Here is a 21,078-nt window from a genome sequence, read left to right on the forward strand (position 1 = left end):
GGGGGATGCTTCAGGATGTAGAGTGGGGGAGAAGGGGCCAATCAATATGTCATTTACCCGCCCCTTCCTTTTCTAAATGAACACAATAGTGAACACACTCACTGCCTTCATTCATAACTAAAGCATAGTGAACTGTGTTTTCTATGCTTCAGTTTATGAATGAACAGGAAGCTGCTCAGACATTCCCTGTCCAGTGCAGCTGAGGCTACAGAGAAAGGTGTGTGTGTGTCTTAGTTTGGGGGGCACACCCTCATGTAATAGGCCGCACACACCTATGAGTCCATATTTGTATCAAAGCATGCCGGGGTAATAAGATCTCATGTTTTGGGAGGGGGGTGATCTCTACAGGACATCTTCTGACTGAACACACTGCCCGCCAGAGGTCACATTATAGGACTAGGACGGTGTTTGGTCTCCGGGAAGATGGCGGCGCCCTGAGCTGCAGACATAATCTCACACCACAAAAGTAACTCCTAGTGCTGGGGGGGAGGAGCCTACAGAGCGGAAGGGGCGGTCCCGGCGTGTTTCCTCCTCCTCCTTTGTGTGTCGAGCTGCGTGTTCTCTATACAGACCTTTCCTTCCCGCTCACCCTCCAGACACACACTCAGCTTTCCCGCGCTACTTCACCGCGTCACGTGATCTCCTCACCCGCCCCCGATACCCGCCATGGCCGCCGTGTCCCAGCCGGAGAATGAGAAGCCGGAGGTGAAGGAGGGAGGAGAGGAGATGGAGAGCAACCCGGAGGAGGAGGAAGAGGAGAACATGGAGGAGGACGGAGAGGAGGGGGGAGGGGAAGACGAGGAGGAAGAGGACTTCACCGTCCATATCGGGGCCACCTACTCCTGTAAGAGGCAGGACGGCACCTACCGTGAGTACTTACCTTCTATATGTGTATATAATGTATAATACTCCCCTCCCCCACCACCTACCTCACCCCTCCCCCCACCACCACCTACCTCTCCCCTCCCCCACCTACTCCTGTAAGAGGCAGGACGGCACCTACCGTGAGTACTTACCTCATCTATCTATGTATAATACTCCCCTCCCCCCACCACCTACCTCACCCCTCCCCCCACCACCACCTACCTCTCCCCTCCCCCACCTACTCCTGTAAGAGGCAGGACGGCACCTACCGTGAGTACTTACCTTCTATATGTGTATATAATGTATAATACTCCCCTCCCCCCACCACCTACCTCTCCCCTCCCCCACCACCACCTACCTCTCCCCTCCCCCCCCCACCACCTACCTCTCCCCTCCCCCCCCCACCACCTACCTCTCCCCTCCCCCCCCCACCACCTACCTCTCCCCTCCCCCCACCACCACCTACCTCTCCCCTCCCCCCCCCACCACCTACCTCTCCCCTCCCCCCCCCACCACCTACCTCTCCCCTCCCCCCCCCCACCACCTACCTCTCCCCTCCCCCCCCCACCACCTACCTCTCCCCTCCCCCACCACCACCTACCTCTCCCCTCCTCCCCCCACCACCACCACCTACCTCTCCCCTCCCCCCACCTACTCCTGTAAGAGGCAGGACGGCACCTATCGTGAGTACTTACCTTCTATATATTATATAATGTGTGTATAATACTCCCCTCCCCCCACCTACCTCTCCCCTCCCCCCACCTACTCCTGTAAGAGGCAGGGCGGCACCTACCGTGAGTACTTACCTCTATATATAATAATACTCCCCCCACCACCTACCTCACCCCATCCATCACTTACTGTGAGTACTTACCATATACATAGATATATATTTATCTCTAGAACCTTCAGGACCCCAATGGAAGAAACCATGAAGGAACCCCCCCCCCCCAGACAGGGCCCTTTCCTCTGAGCCCGGTGACGGAACAACAGGGTCCGGTCACAAGTGGGTGCCCCCCTCCCCCAGTCAGGGTACCCTTTGAAGTATACCCCTAGAGCAGTGGTGGAGAACCTCTTGGCACCCCCCAGATGTTTTGGAACTACATTTCCCATGATGCTCCACTACACTGCGGAGTGTGAAAGAGCATCATGGGAAATGTAGTTCCAAAACATCTGGGGGGTGCCAAGAGGTTCTCCACCACTGCTCTAGGTGAATGGGGCTGCACTGCAACCTCTCTACCACTGTGTGCATTGTATGCAGCATAGAGATCCATTCAAAGGGGTTGTAAACCCTCATGTGTGGTTTTTGTTTTTTTTGTTTTGTTTTTAGACCCCCCCCCCATTTTACTTACCTGAGCCCTGGAACTTCACCTGGCAGAGATGCGCTCTTCCTTTTGCCCAGGGCTCCCGGCTCCTGATTGGGTAGATTGATAGCAGCGCAGCCATTGGTTCCCGCTGCTGTTGATCAAATCCAATGACACGAGGCCAGCATTCCATGTCTATGGATGCCAATGCTGGACTCAGGAGCGCACACCCCCGCAAGGTAACAAGCCCCCCCCCCTGCCTGATGAGCGCTTCTCCTAGGGGGTCATCTGATAAGAGGAGGAGCCACGAGAGCAGCCGGGGGGACCCCAGAAGTCAGTGTTCGGGGACCACTCAGTTCAAAACGAACCGCACAGTGGAGCGAAGTATGACATGTTTGTTTAGGGGAAAAAAAAAAAACAAAGGCAAACCTTTTACAATCACTTTAAGGGGTTTAAACAGGTGGTCAGGAGGCAACATATTGCTTCTTTATCGGCTGTCAGATACCTCTGAAAAGCAATCTGAGCATGGATCGCTTTTCAGAGGAACAGCTTTTTTTTCTTTTTTTTTTTTTTTTTTTTTTTTGGGCTGGTACTTTGAACAAGCAAGAAAAAAAAAATCAGTTCTGATTGTACATATACAGGGGGGTCAGGATTAAACAATCATACATGAAATGTACATCTAAACAGTGGCGGCTGGTGCTCAAAAATTTTTTTTTTTGGAGGGGGGGGGGGGGGTGCAAAGTTTTTTTTTTTTTTTTTTTTTTTTGAAAGAAAATAAATAAATCGTCAAATGCAGCCACTGTGCCATGGGCACGGGCCGCCACTGCATCTAAACACACACACAATGCAGATAGATAGATAGATAGATATAGAGATAGATATATAGATAGATATAGATATCCTTTTCAAAATCGGCAGTGCTTTACCTTACCTCTTCCTGCTGAGTACTGCACTGTAGGGGGAGACAAAGAGCACATTACACACACGGCTTTCACTTCAGATCAGTGTGACAAGCTCCCTGCAGTGCTGATTACAGTTCAGCGAACGATCGAGGAGTTCGGTCTCAGCCGCCCCGCTCCTATCGAGATATACAGGGGGGCCCGGTCGCCATGGCGACCCCTATACTTCCTCCACTGCCCTCCACCTACTCCTGTAAGAGGCAGGACGGCAACTGCTGTGAGTACTTACCTCATCTAAAAAAAAAAAAAGTGTGTGTGTATATATATATATATATATATATATATATATATATATATATATATATATATATATATATATTATATTCTCCTACCTACTCCTGTAAGAGGTATGATGCTACCTACTGTGATTACCTCATCTACAAAGTGGGCCGGTGGGTGTATATACTGTATATCATGGAGTATAATCTCTCCCCCCCCCAAATTATCCTTCCTCTGTATGATTATATATATATATATATATTTATTATCATTTGCCACACAGTATATACTCCCCTTCCATGTGTGTAATACACGCAGTGCCTAGAAAAAGTATTCACACCCCTTGAAATTTTCCACATTTTGTCAGGTTACAGCCAAAAGCGTAAACGTGTTTTTATTGGGGTTTTATGTGATGGACCAACACAAAGTGGCACATAATTGTGAAGGGAAATGATAAAATGGTTTGCCACACTTTTTTTTTTTATTTACAAATATGTGAAAACTGTGTGGGGGGTACATTTGTAGGGCGCCCCCCCCGGAGTCAATACTTTGTAGAACCGCCTTTCACTACAATTACAGCTGCAAGTCTTTTTGGGGATGTCTCTATCAGCTTTGCACATCTAGAGAGGGACATTTTTGCCCATTCTTCTTCTTTGCAAATTATCTCAAGCTCTGTCAGATTGGATGGAGAACATCTGTGAACAGCAATTTTCAAGTCTTGCCACAGATTCTCAATGTGATTTAGGTCTGGACTGTGACTGGGCCATTCTAACACATGAATATGCTTTGATCTAAACCATTCCATTGTAGCTCTGGCTGTATGTTTAGGATCGTTGTCCTGCTGGAAGGTGAACCTCCGCCCCAGTCTCAAGTCTTTTGCAGACTCTAACAGGTTTTCTTCTAAGATTGCCCTGTATTTGGCTCCATCCATCTTCCCATCAACTCTGACCAGCTTCCCTGTCCCTGCTGAAGAAAAGCATACCCACAACATGATGCTGCCACCACCATGTTTCACGGTGGGGATGGTGTGTTCAGGGTGATGTGCAGTGGTAGTTTTCCGTCACACATAGTGTTTTGCTTTTAGGCCAAAAAGTTCAATTTTGGTCTCACGTGACCAGATCACCTTCTTCCACATGTTTGCTGTGTCCTCCACATGACTTCTCACAAACTGCACTTCTTATGACTTTCTTTCACCAATGTCTTTCTTCTTGTCACTCTTCCATAAAGGTCAGATTTGTGGAGAGCACAACTAATAGTTGTCCTGTGGACAGATTCTCCCACCTGAGCTGTGGATCTCTGCAGATCCTCCAGAGTTCCCATGGACCTCTTGGCTGCTTCTCTGATAAATGCACTCCTTGCCCGGCCGGTCAGTTTAGGTGGACGTCCATGTCTTGGTAGGTTTGCAGTTGTGCCATACTCTCCCCATTTTCTGATGATGGATTGAACAGTGCTCCGTGAGATGTTCAAAGCTTGGGATATTCTATTATAACCTAACCCTGCTTTATACTTCTCCACAACTTTATCCCTGACCTGTCCAGTGTGTTCCTTGGCCTTCATGATGCTGTTTGTTCACTAAGGTTCTCTAACAAACCTCCGAGGGCTTCACAGAACAGCTGTATTTATACTGAGATTAAATTATACACAGGTGGATTCTATTTACTAATTAATCCTCAATACTCCTGTTTGAGCATCTACTTTTTCAGACTTTTTTTTGGTATGTATTTATATGCATTCTTGTGTTTTTGTTTTGCAAAATATGTAAATGGGCTTTTGCACGCATGAGGTGTAAATTACTGACCAAAAATTCATTTTTTTTTTTTTTTTTTCCCTGAAGAATTAAAAGGGCTATACTGAGCTTTTTCAAGGTGCAAGAGGCCATGGGTGACTTCTGAAAGAAATTGGTTCCACTAGATTTTAGTTAGGGGTATCAGAGTAAAGGGGACTGAATACAAATGTACAGCACACTTTTCACACACTGTATTGGCGTATAATATGCACTTTTTCACCCTGAAATCAGGTGCAAATAGCATGTGCGTGTTATACACCAATACTTCAAATTTAGCTGTCTCGGAGGGGTCCGGGAGGGATGAGAGCCGTCAGATTACATACAGTGAAAATCTCCTGTTTGCTTGGCCTCTATAATGGGAAGTCCCGTCTCCTCGGCCGCCAATGGACCAGTGTTCTGTCCATCATAGGAGATTCTCACTGTATGTAATCTGTTGGCGCTTGTCCCGCCCCCTCCCTGTCCCCTCTAGGCTGCAGGTGGGCACTGATTAGGCTGCAGGTGGGCACTGATTAGGCTGCATTGATGGCAGTGGTGAGGCTGCAGGTGGGCACTGATCAGGCTGCGTTGATGGCAGTGGTGAGGCTGCAGGTGGGCACTTACCCTTATTTTGCTTCAAACTTCCTTTAGTTAAAGTTTACGTTTTTTTTTTCCTGAAACTTTCCTCTTAAAATGAACGTGCGTGTTATACGTCAATTAGATGCGGTATTTATTTGTAAAAAAGTGGCAAATCATTTTCCTTCACTATTATGTGCCACTTTGTGTTGGTCCATCACATAAAATCCTAATTTAAATACATTTACGGTTGTAAAGGAAGGTGGCTATTACTGCGCTAACCCCAAAAAAAAAAAAAAAAAAAAAAAAAAAAGCAGCTACATACACAATGACAAATGTGAATAAATCTAGATAATAAAAAATGTAGCGCTAACCAGTAAACACTAATATGTTACTATAAGTGAAGTAATAAAACTGGTTGATCAATAACATCAATAGATAACATGTGAAATGTCCATTCTGTATAGAATATGTGGAACAAAAACTCAAACCACTGAAAATGTGGGTCAAACCAGTGTAAAAAAAAAAATGCATAAAATGTAGTCCAACATATAGTAATAATGAGAACCAGAGTCTGAGCGTCCAACACAGGGTAATGGAAAATCAGAAAAAACAAATGCTGAACACTGTCCGGTATGGAAAACATCAATGGTGATACATCATCAATAATGAAAAGAAGTGCATGTGCCCTTACCGGAATGGGTGCACTCCAATGTCAGCTACAAGGAAGTCCTAAAGGCATGATGCCACAACTGGCCGATATATGGAACTCCAAATGGTCCAGGACCTCCAAGATAGAATCCAGGGAAAGGATGGAAAGCCTCCAATCACAGGGACCTTGGGGCTGGATCTGGTTGGTAGGATCAACAGGATACAAGAGCCACTCTCATCGGGATAATATGTGGAAAAAGAAAATGCTTCCACATGGTGTAGTTCAAAAATGGTAATTTATTTCTAAAAATCAGCGTACAGAAGTAAAAATATGTGATCACAAAATAACAGTACAGGGCAATGTGGAGAGCAATGAGCCTAGCCCTACGTGTTTCAACCTATGGGTCTTCAACAGGGGCATGTGCCCCTGTTGAAACATGTAGGCCTAGGCTTATCGCTCTCCACATAGGTTGAAACGCGTAGGGCTAGGCTTATCGCTCTCCACATAGGTTGAAACGCGTAGGGCTAGGCTTATCGCTCTCCACATAGGTTGAAACGCGTAGGGCTAGGCTTATCGCTCTCCACATTGCCCTGTACTTTTATTTTGTGATCATTTTTTTTACTTCTGTACACTGGTTTTTAGAAATAAACTACCATTTTTGAACTACACCATGTGGAAGCATTTTCTTTTTCCACATATCCCGATGAGAGTGGCTCCGGTATCCTGTTGATCCTACCATCCAGATCCAGCCCTGAGGTCCCTGTGATTGGAGGTTCATTTGGAGGTTTTCCATCCTTCCCCTGGACACTTTGGAGTTCCATACATCGGCCATTTGTGGCATCATGCCTGTATGACTCCTTGTCGCTGGCATTGGAGTCCACCCATTCCGGTAAGAGCACATGCACTTCTCTTCATTATTGATGATGTATCACCATTGATGTTTCCCATACCGGACAGTGTTCAGCATTTGTTTTTTACTGATTTTCCATTACCCTGTGTTGGACGCTCAGACTCTGGTTCTCATTATTACTATATGTTGGACTACCCTTTATGCATACCCACCCCACCCCCCACCCCACTGGTTTGGCCCACATTTTTCAGCGGTTTGAGTTTTTGTTTGTTCCACCTATCACATATCATTCTTTACAGAATGGACATTTCACATGTTATCTATTGATGTTATTGACCAGTTTTATTCACTTATATTAACATATTTGTGTTTACTGGTTAGCGCTACGTTTTTTTATTATCTACGTTTTTGGTTGTAACATGACAAAATGTGGAAACATTTCAAGGGGTATGAATACTTTTTTTCAAGGCACTGTATAACATGGGGTTCATACTCCATCATTATTTTCTATAACTTATATAAAACATGTTCCTGGTGCTTTCTATGCATTTTAAATTTGGGAGAGCGGTTCCATGTGCAGAGATCAGTCTGCTGCAGGATGTTGTCCGTCGCATAAAGTTTATTGAAGGGGGGGGACTGGCTGTAGGTCGGCTCCCGGCTCTCTTCAGGGATTTTCCGGGAAGGTGATCCTCGGTTTTCCTGAATACTCATTGTACCTTTTGTGTCTTTATTACAGATGATGCGGAGGTGGTGAAGACCAGAATGAACAAGCAGGCCGGGAGGGAGGAGTACTTTGTCCATTACGACGGCTGTGAGTACACCTTGTATATGAAGGAACTTCCCATCTACGAGACTCCTTGTGTCATCCACACACATTGGAGCAGTTCCTTTTATAGTCACCTTTTCTATATAGAGTTTTGTGTGTCTTATTCTGTAGTTCTTTTCATGTTTGTATTTAAAGGGTAAGTTTACCTTCTCTCAAAAAAATGAAGATGAACCAACAATGAATATCCTTGCCACCCCCCTACATAGCAGTCATCTTCTATCTTTGCTGCTGGTGCATCAGAACACAGCCTTGGAGGGAGTATCCACCATAATGCTTACCATGATAAGTGCCTATTGGTCAGGTCTCTGAGGCTGCGTCTTTCAGTAAGGAATAAATAAATAAAAAAAAAAAAAAAAAAAAAGAATTGGTTCTGATTGGTCATGTGGTTGTACTTGCCATTGCAAACATTTTGCTGGATACTCAACCCAGCTGTGTACAGATCGCTGCACAGGCACAATATGCAGCGGGGTCCTGAGGTGGCCAGAATATTTGGAATTCCCCTTTTTTTTTTTTTTTTTTTTTTTTTTTTTTTTTTTTGCGTTGTGAAAAGGGGAACTTGCCCTTTTTTATTTCATCTGTAGGTCTTGACTTCACCCATCTCCACACACTTTTAGGATTAGTATGGAAGACGAGTTCAATGCAGGGACCACTTCATGTCTTTGTAGTTCTTGTACCATCTTTTTCCTTCTTGCCTTTTAAATATGTGATCATTTGGCCATCACTTTTGATTGACTGAAATGTTTAATAATTTACCTAAAATAAGCTTTATCCAGAAAAGAGAAACTGAAAACAGAACAAGCTGGATAGTGCAGCGCAAGTGTTGCTAAACCCACAACAGTAAAATCTCTCTGTATATACAGTAAAGCATGCTTGTTATACTCACTGTGGAACCTAAGGGGTTAATCCTCTGCATTTTGTTAAAAATAAAAAAAGGTTTTCATCTTGTCTAGTCTGATCCTCCCCTTCTGCCACTGTCCCCAATATATTTTCTGATAATACAGAGCAAGGGGACAACTGCACATGCTGAGTTTGGTGTGTATTGCTAGAGTTTTTTTTTTTCTTTCTTGGGAGGGTGCATGTGATCAGCACAGGGCCAATCAGCACTGTCCAGAGGGTCAGGGGTCTTGCAGTCTCATAGGACAGCCGTAAAACTCCTCCTACAAGCTTTTACCAGACTCTGATAGTCAGAAGGCTGATATATACTGCAGAGAAAAGGTATTTATCCGTTTTTATATTTACTAAAATACCGGTAATTGCAGTTCCACGTTGTGGGAGACCAGATATAGTGACTGCAGGGTCCTGGGTTTAGTAACACTTTAAGACCCCATTCACACAGGGACGACTTGTCAGGCGACCTAGTCGCCTGACAAGTCGCCTCCCGTTCTGTACTATGGAGCCGTTCTAAGGCTCCATAGTAAGTCGGAAGCAAGTCGCTCCGACTTAGAAAAAGGTTCCTGTACGACTTCGGGGGCGACTTGCATAGACTTCTATGCAGAAGTCGTTTTGCAAGTCGCCCGACCATTCGTTTGCAGGTCGCCTCGCTGAGGCGACCGGCAAGTCGTGTTGCCCCTGTGTGAATGGGGTCTAACAGATAAAAATAATCTAATTTTTTAGAATGAATTTTCTTGATTGGTGCAGATCACCATGAAGAACTCATTCAGTGGAATGCCAGGTATCCCCAACAGTTGCTCTTGAACACTCTCTCACTAGGTTGCCGGCAAAAGAGGAGATGCAATGGATACTCTGAGGTGAACACTGCAAGAGCCAAAAGGGAAGGCAACTACAAGAACAATAGATGGTGGACATGGCCCCGAAACATGTTAGTACAGTGGACTTGCAAGGCTACAACTTCTGTCCCCCGTCCCCCCCCCCCCCCCCCCCCCCTTTCCTCTCAGGGCTACAGGGCTAGCTATTGAAATATTCTTGTTCAGTAATACCTTTTTGGATTTCGAGCACTACCACACATACAGTACTGCATACACCAGCAGTGACTGTGGAATGCATTATCTAAGTTTCCATTGATTCTAAAAGGGAAACTCACTTTGATCTCCGAGTGCTTTGGATTACAAGCATTCTTCTGGAACAAATTCTGCTTGTAATCCAAGATACTACTGTAGTTCCTTTCTTGCTGAACCACCTATTGGAACTTTCTTGTAGTTCCCTTCCCGTAACACAGCCTTGGGATGTTCTTACAGTTCCCTTCCCATTGAGCCGGCTATTGGGACATCCTTGTGGTTCCCTTGTCATGAGCCGGCTATTGGGGCGTCCTTGTAGTTCCCTTCCCTTTTTGGTTCCTGCAGTGTCCACCTCAGAATATCTATCTCACCTTGCATCTCTCCTTTGCTGTCAACCTGGTGCGAGTGTTTACAGCCACTGTTGGTGTGGTCAGGTGCTCCATTGGGGGGGTTTCTGGTAAAATGTCCGGATTAGGTCACTTTATTGTAAGTTCATATTTATTATTTTTATTTTTTTTATTTTATTTTTTCCATTAAAGTGTTACTATACCCAGGACCCCTGCATTCACTATATCTGGTCTTCCACGGTACACAGAACACGAAGATGCAATGATTTTAGTAAATCAAAGCTGCTAAATACTTTTTTCTCATCAGTAGTATATACGAGTCTTGTCACTTCTATCAGTGTCTGGATAAAGCTTGTATAAGGAGTTTTCTGGCTGTCCTAGGAGACTGCATGACCCGTGACCCTCTGTCTGGACAGTGCTGATTGGCCCTGTGCTGATTACATGCACTTGCCCAAGAAAAGAAGAAACTCTAGCAATGCATCCCAAACTGAGCATGCGCAGACTGACTCCAAGGCTCTGTTCTATCAGGAGATGGATTAGGGACCGTGGAAGAAGGGTGGGATCAAAGAAGACAGGATCAAACAGTCTTTTTGCACAATGCAGAGGATTAAACCCCTTAGGTCCAACAGTGAGTGTAACAAGCATGCTTTACTGCATATACACTCTGATTTTACTGTTAGTACAGAGCGTTTCAAGTAGGTGTCATCAGGCCAGGCTCTGACTGCAAGTAAAATACATTGTTTTAGTGTAAGCAGTTTTTAGTGTGTGTGTTTGTGTGTTTATTTATTTTTTTTGTTTTTTTGTAACACTTGTTAAAGGTTTTTTGCACTATAGTTATATCTCCCTTTTGGATCCTGTTGTGGTGGGATATCTACTCTTATAGATGGCACCATAACAAAGGGTGTCACTGGGTTTGGTTCATGTGCAGAGGGTTTTCCTATATTGCAAAAATGTTTTTGCCCTCTTGGTAACGGAGGTGAGTGCATTATAATCCTATCAGTGGTGGTCTCATTTCTTCTCACTTTGTTATGCATGAAATCATGAATGCATCTGATGGACTTCCGGGGCTGTATATCATTGTCGCAGGCTGCTTGTGAACACTATATATCCCCAGAGGTAGTGCAAAGTGACTGTTGTGTTAAAGGCCAACTCCACTTTTAATACCTTGTTATGCCCATACTTGGGGTGTAACATGTTGCCAAGCAACCCCCCCATTCCCCCTCAGTGTGTAGGGGTTCTTATCCCCCCACCAGCTATCATTTGAAATAGACATGGCTGTAATGGGCTCCACCCACACGGCCACATCATTCAGAGATGAAAGTCCTGGACTTGTCAATGGAACAAAAATGTGGTGATCACCATACTCCTAGACCATTGACTCTTCCTCCAGCTCTCTAACTGGGTATTTATACCTTGGTACAGTAATGAAGAAAAGATTCTGCAGAAGCCCGACATTGCATCTGCCATCAATCACGATTGCAATGCTTTGTGGAATCATTTGCAAAAAAAAAAAAAAAAATACCTGCACGATATTTTGTTTGCAATATGTGCAAACACTTTTATTTTTTTTATTGATGAGCTTGGCCTTTTAAAGTCCGGGATATGGAAAAAAAAAAAGTCATACCCACTTAGATGGCTGCAGAATTGATCAGATGCTGCAACTGTCCTCTGCCAGCGCTAAGACTGATGGATCACATGACTGCTGATCACTCGGTTCTCTATCTTCAATGAGCAGAAAGCTGTGACTGTCAGTCAGCGGTTCTCTGCTCTGTGCCAATCACCGCCCTTCCCCGCACTCACTTGGAGCACTGGGCTGTAGAGGGGGTGGCAGGCTCAGGTTCTCAGCAGCTTACTGAGTGGCTAAGCCGGCTGCCGTCAGGCATGTGGGTGGATTCCAACATTATTGCTGGGATTCCTGCAGAGCCTGGACAGGGTCTGTGAAGTCAGCTGACAGCAGCTTTTAGACCACTGTTGGCTCAATATAGGTTACAGGAGTGCAGAATGAAGTGTACTACTGTGACCTACAGGAGAAGTCTAGTCAAAAGAGCTTTGGCCATGCTTCTGCTTTCAAATAAGGAAGCTAGCTCTAGAGAATATAGCAAGACCTGCTGGCCAGTGTTCTTATCTGTGTTTGCCTTCAGTGTAACACCTTTTTTTACCTTTAGTAAACCCAGCAAGCCTCTAATGGGAAATCATGTAGGCTGTTTGGAACAGTCTAAGCCTTAAAGGCATAGTCCGCCTTTGTTAAAGGTATGGTTACATGTCCCAAAACCCAGGCAGCTCCTCTTCTTGCCTGAGCTCTTCTCCTCAGATCATTTTTTGAATTCAGGATCTGTGAATGTAACACTACATTTCCCATCTGCCCCCTCTGCAGAGGGGTTTTGTAGATCACGATGAAGAACCAGTGCGTGATGTCAGTGCACTGATACCTTACTTCTCCTCCCAGGTCCATACCAAGGTGTCCTGGTGCTGGATGAAGTCTGTAGGATCCTGTGCATTGTACCCTCAAGGCATTAATCGTGGTTGTAATGCTCTGCAGGCACCAGTGCAAAAAAAAAAGGATGTGGTGTATCTTTTTTTTTTTTTTTTTTTTTTCTTCCCTCCCCGTTTTGGGCCAAAAGGTTGACTATGCCTTTTGGCTAGCAGTGCTGTTGGGGGCACAGCTTTGGTCTAGGGGTAGGCAAACCATAGCATTATTATTCTGGAATTGCAGGACTGGTGTCCACAGACATGATGGGATAGCTTTAGCACATCTGGAGTGCCATGGCTGCCTACCCCTGGTCTAGCCTGTGAATACTTACTGAGTTCAAAGCATGGTTGTTGGGGTAGACTTTACAAAATATGACGGCTTGAAATTTTCTAGCTCCCAGGACATTGTGGTGACCTTTTTTAATTAACATTTCTTTATTTTCTGGTTCCCCTTGTCTTCTACCATAATTAATATAAATGGGGAACAGCTTGTTCAGTGACTGAGACGTGTTCATACGCCGTGTTTGTTTTGTGATTGTTTAATGCTATTTTTCCCACAGATAAAATCCCGAACCCTGATTAAAAGCGGTTTCTTCTGGTTTTCAGGAAACCATTGACCTCAGTAAAGGTGTACTGGCACTGGGCACGGCTGAACCAAACTGCGTTGGTGTTAGATTGTTCCCCTTCCCTCCTGGTCTGCACTTACTGTGCTGCATGGAAGTGATCACAACACCACAGTGAATCCTTGCTTCTGTGCTCGGTGATCAATGGAGAGTTCTGTGCTCACCTGCATTCACCTGAAGCAAACAAGTGAACGGTGCTGGGACCACCTCTTCCAAGAGGTCCCAGGTGCAGTACACTTAAAAGATTAAAGTGGTTGTAAACCCCCCCCCTTCCCCTATTTTTTTTTACATATATGTAAGTCTATAATCAGGCTTGCCTATATGCACTGAAAATATATCTCCTAGACGTGCGTCGTTTAGGAGATACTTCATGCACACTGTGCCGATTATGTCGGCGCAGTGAAGAAACGGCCGTCCGCGCCCTTGCTTCCCCAGCGTGTGATGTCACGCGGCTCCGGCCAGTCACAGAGCCCCGGAAGGAAGAGGGGCGAAGATAGATGCTTCCACCAGTGGGGACATCGCGGGCTAACTTTGCAGGTAAGTGCCACATAATGGGCTAGAATGGGATGCATACTAGCCCATTATGCTTTTACTTTGCAGGGGAATAAAGAGGAAGTAAAACTTATCGGGGTTTACTTTCTCTTTAAGTTCACCTTTTAAATGCACATCTTTTTTTGCAGGTTAAATGTGCATTTATTTTTTTAACAGGAGCCTGCAAAGCATTGCACCTGTGTTCAGCAGATCGTGGGTGCAATGCAGGTCTCCTGCAGACTCAGTGTAAGCTGTCAGCTTGTACCTCTGATACAGGCAAGCAGTTACAAACTGACAGGAACAATCAATGAACTACCACAGTGATCAACAACACCCTGGCAGTTCATCAAGAACTACAAAAGCTGTCGGTAATTGTACTTCACGTTCACAGAACTATAAATAAGGTGGATGAGGGCGGACCCTTGCAAAGCTGCAACTCTCTTTTTTTTTTATTTATTTTTTTATAGAAACAGCGAGTTTGGGGATAAGATCCCTGTCTTGTTGATCAGGAGAGGCTGCAGCAGTGCGAACATGTTGCATGGTCCACCTTAACAGGTGGAACCTATAACATGTTCCCAAAGTTGAACTTATCCTTTTTAAAGCAGAACTAAACCCTCCTATCATTTTCAGTCAAAGAAGCGGCCATCTTTTAGTCTCTGCTTGATTTGCAAACGCTATGGTTCTGCCCATGTGATCAGTTCTGACTCCAGCCATTTGATGGTTTGAGAGCACAACCAATGTGACAGCATTTCTGGCATGCCGGGAATAGAGCTGTTTCTTGAAAATGTTAAATTGATGGTTTTAGTTCTGCTTTAACCATTCCTTTGCATGGTTGGGAGCACTCAAAGGAAGCAGACCAGGGGGGTGAGCCGTGCCCAGCTACTATTAGAACTGGGTGAGAACACTTTGAATTGGCAGACACGATCCAAATTTCAAAAACTTCCCCAAAATTAGCTTTTTTTTTTCCACTCTGCTACGATTGGTTTGTTTAATTTCTTGCTCTGCGTGAAATTGGCAACAAACTCATTAGCAGGGATGCATTTGACTTTTTTTTTTTTTTTTTTCTATTTGGTTTCATTGTGAAACCTTAGTCATACACCATGTTGCAGTTTCCTAAAGCTGAACTCCAGGCACAACAATGTTTTTGAATGCCATTGAAAATCCAGATATTTCCTTGCAAAAAGTAGCAATTGCATCTTCAGCTTGAGCAGAGCTGTGGGAGGGGCCTATCAGGCCCAACCTACTGCAGGCTGCCTGCAGAAAACTACAAAAGGGGGCGGAGACCAGACCAGTCACCCTGCACAAGGAGAGAGGGCAGCAGTGAGTGGTCTTTGCCTCTATACAGGATCTTTCTGTAATCCAGTGTCGGTGTATTAGTGCACAGATCTGGAAGAAATGATGCACACCAAGTTTCAGGAAGATTACACATTACAATATTTGCTTAACCTGGAGTTCAGCTTTAATTTTATAATTTTATGAGCTCAGAATTGAGCCAAGTTTTCCCCATTTCCTTGCTTTGTTTTATTATGAAAATTACTTATTGTGAGCTCGCTTTTCTCCCACAGTGAACCGCCGCCAAAATGAGTGGGTGGACAAAACCCGACTGGTGCTGCCTAAGCCAGTGAAGGAGGAGGAAGAGGAGGAGGAGGAGGTGGGCAATGGACCGGACCAGAAGACCTTGGATAATGGAAAAACACCACAGAAGGCAAAAACAGAGGAGGGCGAGCCTGAACCGAAGGTAACGCGAGGCGCAAGTACCGCCCGTCCACCCCGTCAGCTCTCACCGCATGTTTGGAATTGTTCGTTCCGCTGATGGCGGCTCAGTGCCTCTGGCAAGTTGCGAATGGCGTTTTATGTGCGCTTGTGTCTGTGCCAGACGTGGCATCTGATGTAGCTGACGTTCATCCTGACCGGTCTAATGTGTGCACGTGGAGAATTTCCACTGGTGCCAAATGGGGGACGGGATGAATCTCAAGAGTGTTATTTCCAGTGTTCCATGAACACCTAACTTGTTAAAGGAAAAGTGCGCTTTTCTCTCAAGCCCCATTACCCTGCTCAACATGTTGCAGACATGGGGAGGTCTATTCTGTGGACGGCACAGATCTTCTGTTGGGAGCCTTCTGCCAGCATTTGCAACTTTAACCCCTCCCCGCACAGCATGGCATCCCCTTAAAAAAAGATTGGCTGATCATGTGATTGGCTGTCACATGATGTGGAGCTAGTCCTGCTGGGTCCAAGAGCTGTCCTTCACAGTTGCATCTATGTGCTGTGAGCTCACGCTTAACATCGACTGCCCAAAGAATGCGTATGCGCGGCATGTGGGAATTAAAGCCCACCCTTTTGCCGCCGCACATATGTTAGGCAGTCATAAAGAGGTAGTAAACCGCATCCAAGAAAAAAGGACCCTGGCAGTTTAAATCCTAATGTACTAGTATGCATACTAGCACATTATGACAATTGTACCTGAAAACGAAGCCCTCCCAGTGGCACACTGTCACCACTGAGGGCGCTTCTATCTTTCCCCGGTCGTCTTTCCGGGTTCGTGGGCTTCAGCAATATGCATGGCCGGACCGGCGATGACATTTAAGGCACGGCTCTGAAGGAACAGCGCAGGTAATACCGTTCCTTCAGAGCGAATGCGTCACCGGCTGCATCTCAAGTAAATATCTCCTAAACTGTGCACGTTTAGGAGATATTTTACTGTACCTATAGGTGAGCCGCCTTATAGGCTTGCCTAATAGGTAAAAAACATACATTGGAGTAGAATTCCAACAGGAGTTTACTCCCACTTTAAGACTGGTGAATGTGCAGCATCTGGGGGGGAATACACATGCTGCAATGCTTTGCATCGTGCCGAAGCAGGAATTGCATCCGCTGTGGCTTTCGGTGGGATTAGTGCCCTCTGAGAGCGGCCTGTTCAATGTTCTGGTCCCATGCTGTAATGGCCCCCAAAAACATGCAATGCATTGCGGCGGTAAAGCAGGAGATGGTGGTAAAAATGATATTGGCCATGGTACTGGGATGCTATCTGAGCTTTGGTGACAATGTTTGGTTGGAGGTCCCATGCTGTTCTACCACAGCCAATATCCCCTTTCAGTCTCCAGCAGAACTTTTTACTCCTGCTTTTCTGAATTCTGTAAAACAAAGGTGCTCCATATTTGAATTGAATATGACTGCAGTGGACTATCACTAGAGACCTCCAGACACTTGTCAATAAACCCCAGAAGATCCACAAGGGCCTGATGTGTCCAGTGTTTGGAGACATTGGCCTGAAATACCATGAACATCTCCAGAAGTTGAAACCAAAAACATTTTTCTGAAATTTTCCTTTTTGGCATAAAGCTTCTGGGGTCTGTTTTTGAGGCAGAGGTTTAATTCCACTTTTTAAAGATTTGCCTGTGTATAAGGGAAGTCTACCTCTGTAGTCAACAGATATCTGTTGGCATGATGGAGCAGAAAAGAGACATGAGATCGTGCATCAACTGCCTCAGCCCATGGATGCTATCATTGACCACCATGTTCTCCCCCACCCCATTCAGTCTATGAATGTGTGCCATGGACTATAGTAATATGTGGTAAAACTCACTTTTTACCAAGAGCGGAACACAATAGTGTGAGGTCAGCCTTTAAAGCCCAACTCCGAGCACAATAAGCTTATTAGGGTCGAGGCAGCTGAAGACTCCGTTGCTTCAAAAGCCACCCCTGTAGTTATGGTCCTTCTAAATCCTGGCAAATCTCATCTCCATGTTGTAGAATTTAATCAAGTGCCTATACTCCATATTGATCAGACGTCTGATCTTAAAGCCCAACTCAGGCACAGTGAGCTTACTAGGGTTAACGCATTGGAAGACTCCATTGCCCCATTAGCCATGTTGTCAATGGCTGCTTTCTTCTACTTTTGGCAAATCTTGTACACATCCAGGGAATATTAGAGCTGCTCATATGTAAGAGCTGCAGGTCTCGGGCTCCTGTGGTCGTGTCTCTCTCCTCCAGGCCTCTCTGGGGCTGTGTGCTGTAATGGTTTGAAGGAGAGGGAGGCAGAGAGACGCTTGTAGTGCTGGATTCTGAGACCTACAGCGCTTTTCATCCATGCATCCCAAAAGTACAGCAGGAGATGTACAGTGGAAGCTCTCCTTATCCTCTCAGGTAAATGAGCATATTTGCTGGACGTAGAAGAAAGCACTCCTCCTAGAGCTGGCTTTTGATACAACGAAGTCTTCAACTGCATGAACCCTAGTAAGCTTGTAGAAGAAAGTGGCTGCACACCGGAACGAGAAGTTTGCTTGACAGGAATCTTTATTGTTGCATGCCAGACAGATGATACCGTACAAAGGTTAACGTTTCACATGGCTATACCATGCTTGTTCACAACCAACAAGCACGGTATATCCATGTGAAACGTTTACCTTGGTCCTGTATCATCTGTCTGGTATGCAACAATAAAGATTCCTATCAAACAAACTTCTTGTTCCAGTGTGCGGTCACTTTTTCTTCTACATACTTCAGTAATGGTGGTGAGCCGCGGCGAGCACCTGGTTGGCCTGAGCGGTGTTTGCTTTGTGTTGTGAACCCTTGCAAGCTTACTGGGCCCAGACTTGGGCTTTAAGATCAGAAGTCTGGTCAATATGGCGTATAGACTATTGACAAACTTCTCCCAAAATCTCCCTAAATGTGGAGATTTGCCTGAATGTGGAAGAGGACCATCACCATGGGGGTGGCTTTTGAAGCAAATGTGTTTTCAGCTGCTTTAACCTTAGTAAGCGTTTTTCATAATTGGGCTTCAAAGGCTGACCTCACACTGATGTGTTCTGCTCTTGGTAAGAAGTGTGTTGGCCTATATTACTGTAGTTCATGGCATAGATTCACAGCTTGAATGGAGGACAATGTGGTGGTCACTGGTGGCATTCATGGACTGAGGCATTTGGTGTAAGACTTCATGTCCCTTTCTGCTCATTTATTGTGCTAACCGATATCTGACTAGGGAGGTAGACTTCCCCCATACATGAGCTTCTCATGGGTTCAAAGTGGAATTAAACTTCTGCTTAAAAAATTGCCCCGGGAGCTCTAAACCATACAGTAATTGTATGCACTGTATTGGATTTTTGTGGCAGACTTGCCTGGCAAGAGATCCCATCCAGTGCTCTATTGGAACTTTCAGCTGTCACTTTTTCATCTTCACCCAATCTATTTTTTTTTTTTTTCCTAAAGTTTGGACTCTTTGGATCAGGCTGTGTTGATGTCGCTCTCGTTCATGGGAGTCTTCATGGCACAGAGTGATATAAATGTACACTGAGCTGCACATGCACGGCTTGGTGTACATATACACTGACAGGCATGGAGAAGGGTGTATGATATCTCTATCATATAAGTCCTACCTGTCAGTTTTTTAAATTTTTTTTTTTGGTTTAATTTTGCTTTACTATGCCTGGCACCCCAGGTGTGGCAATCTTTCAGGTACTGGGTCACCCATGGTTGATTATACTTTAATGAGTTCTGTGAAATATTTGACTCTAATAATTTTAAAACCCTGCTTTGAGGTGATGCAGTACCTGATTTTTGGAGTGAAGTTGTACAAAATGCCAGTTAACCTTTCCTGAAAGATATACATTTTTTTTTTTCTCCCCATTACTGATTTACTCCTCCTTACAAGCTGTCTCTGGCTTCAGCACCTCTGAAATAAAGTTTTTAATTGGGGCTTCTTCACACTTGTTTTGCTCTTTGAAGAGCCATGTGCTTTGTATCGCTCTTCAGAAAGCATTTGACAAGCGGTGAGGTTGTGTTGTATCGCCTCCACCACCTGCTTTTTAATTGCTCGAGCCCTGCACTATCGCGCTGCAACTGCATGAATTGCATGCGGTTGTGGAGCGCTTGCACCCTGTACCTATTCACTTGAATGGGTCACATTTTGGTGGGAGCTATGCCCGCTGGGTAGTACATTTCCTGCCGTGGCCACATAGCAAACCACCATGGCATGTTGATACCCCTGGCCGCTGCTTCTCTGCAGGGGCTGGGCAGATAAAAACATGATGCTCATAACTGCTAGTGTGAACGAACCCTTAAAGTGGTAGTAAACTGCAGCATAAAAGGAAATCTGCAAGGCATTGGCATAATGTGCTAGTATGCTTTGTACTAGCACATTATGAAATACTTGCCTTTAGAATGAAGCCCACCAGCGGTGCCAGGGCTTCCATCTTCACCCAGTCTTCCTTCTGGGCTTGCAGGCTGAGTGTGGTGACGCGCATGCTCACAGGAGCCCTCAGCTGCGGCACAGAGCTCTGAAGGGACGGCACAATATGCCAGACTTTTAGAGCGCATGCACCTCTGACGTCACCTGCTGCATCCAGTGTGAATATCTATTGAACACTGTAAGTTTTAGAAGATATTCACTGTACCTACAGGTAAGTAGTATTTTATAGGCTTACCTGTAGGTACAAATTAAAAAAAAAAAAAAAACTTTATTACCACTTTATTGTAGTAGTGTTTATAATTCACCGGTACAGATTTACACTGCAGTGCGGGGTGTTTGTGGGCAGCTCTGTCTTTTTTGCCCGGTCCTGGATATTGGCAATTCTGAAGGTTACCTTTTACTAGAAGGTTTATGCAAGACTGAGACCAGCATTCCCGTACTTTTCCTGAACACTGGGCCATCAGTCATAGTAAAGTACTAAAGTTCACACAAAGGTAAAATATGATGACTTTGATAGGACTTTCTCTACTAAATGTTTCTCCGAGTTGGATTCATACCTACTGAAATAAAATTTGGTGTGTTGGTAAAGTTGATGTTCTCTTTCTTTACAATTGAGTGTTAAGATTTGTCAGCACCGGCTGTCATTTCATACTGAAGGTTGATGAAGGTAAATTCCCTCTTTGTAGTAATTGGGAGAACCTCACATCCCAACCACTTTGGTCGTATTGATTTCTGTATCATAAAATGTCTTTGCTTATTCTTGCATATGAAATTTTTCCAAACACATTTTGCCTGAAATCATGTTCTTTTGCTGGTTGTTTAGAATTTTTTTTATTTTTTTCTTGAATAATGTATTTCTTCATCATAGGCCTCTAAAATTCCAAAAACTCTAGAATTCCAGCCTAACTAGTCTTTAAAAATGTCCCCCCACCACCACCTATATAATTTTCTACC

At 44.9% G+C, this 21,078-nt stretch overlaps 1 protein-coding gene across 2 annotated transcripts in view; it reads left to right on the plus strand.

The window, feature by feature from the left end:
* Positions 1 to 494: 494 nt before the first annotated feature.
* LOC141148354 (nuclear factor 7, brain-like) overlaps positions 495 to 21,078 on the plus strand; it is a 32,026-nt gene continuing 11,442 nt past the window's right edge. Inside the window, exons 1-3 of one of the 2 annotated variants that reach the window (XM_073635746.1) lie at positions 495 to 868; positions 7,923 to 7,997; positions 15,503 to 15,675. In XM_073635746.1, coding sequence (XP_073491847.1) covers positions 667 to 868; positions 7,923 to 7,997; positions 15,503 to 15,675 — 450 coding nt within the window. In that variant the 5' untranslated portion in view covers positions 495 to 666. Of the gene's footprint in view, positions 869 to 1,092; positions 1,135 to 7,922; positions 7,998 to 15,502; positions 15,676 to 21,078 lie in introns of those variants that run through there. The other variant, XM_073635747.1, reaches the window with a different exon arrangement.

This window comes from Aquarana catesbeiana, linkage group LG06 (assembly GCF_042186555.1).
Source record: "Aquarana catesbeiana isolate 2022-GZ linkage group LG06, ASM4218655v1, whole genome shotgun sequence".
Lineage (NCBI taxonomy): Eukaryota > Metazoa > Chordata > Amphibia > Anura > Ranidae > Aquarana > Aquarana catesbeiana.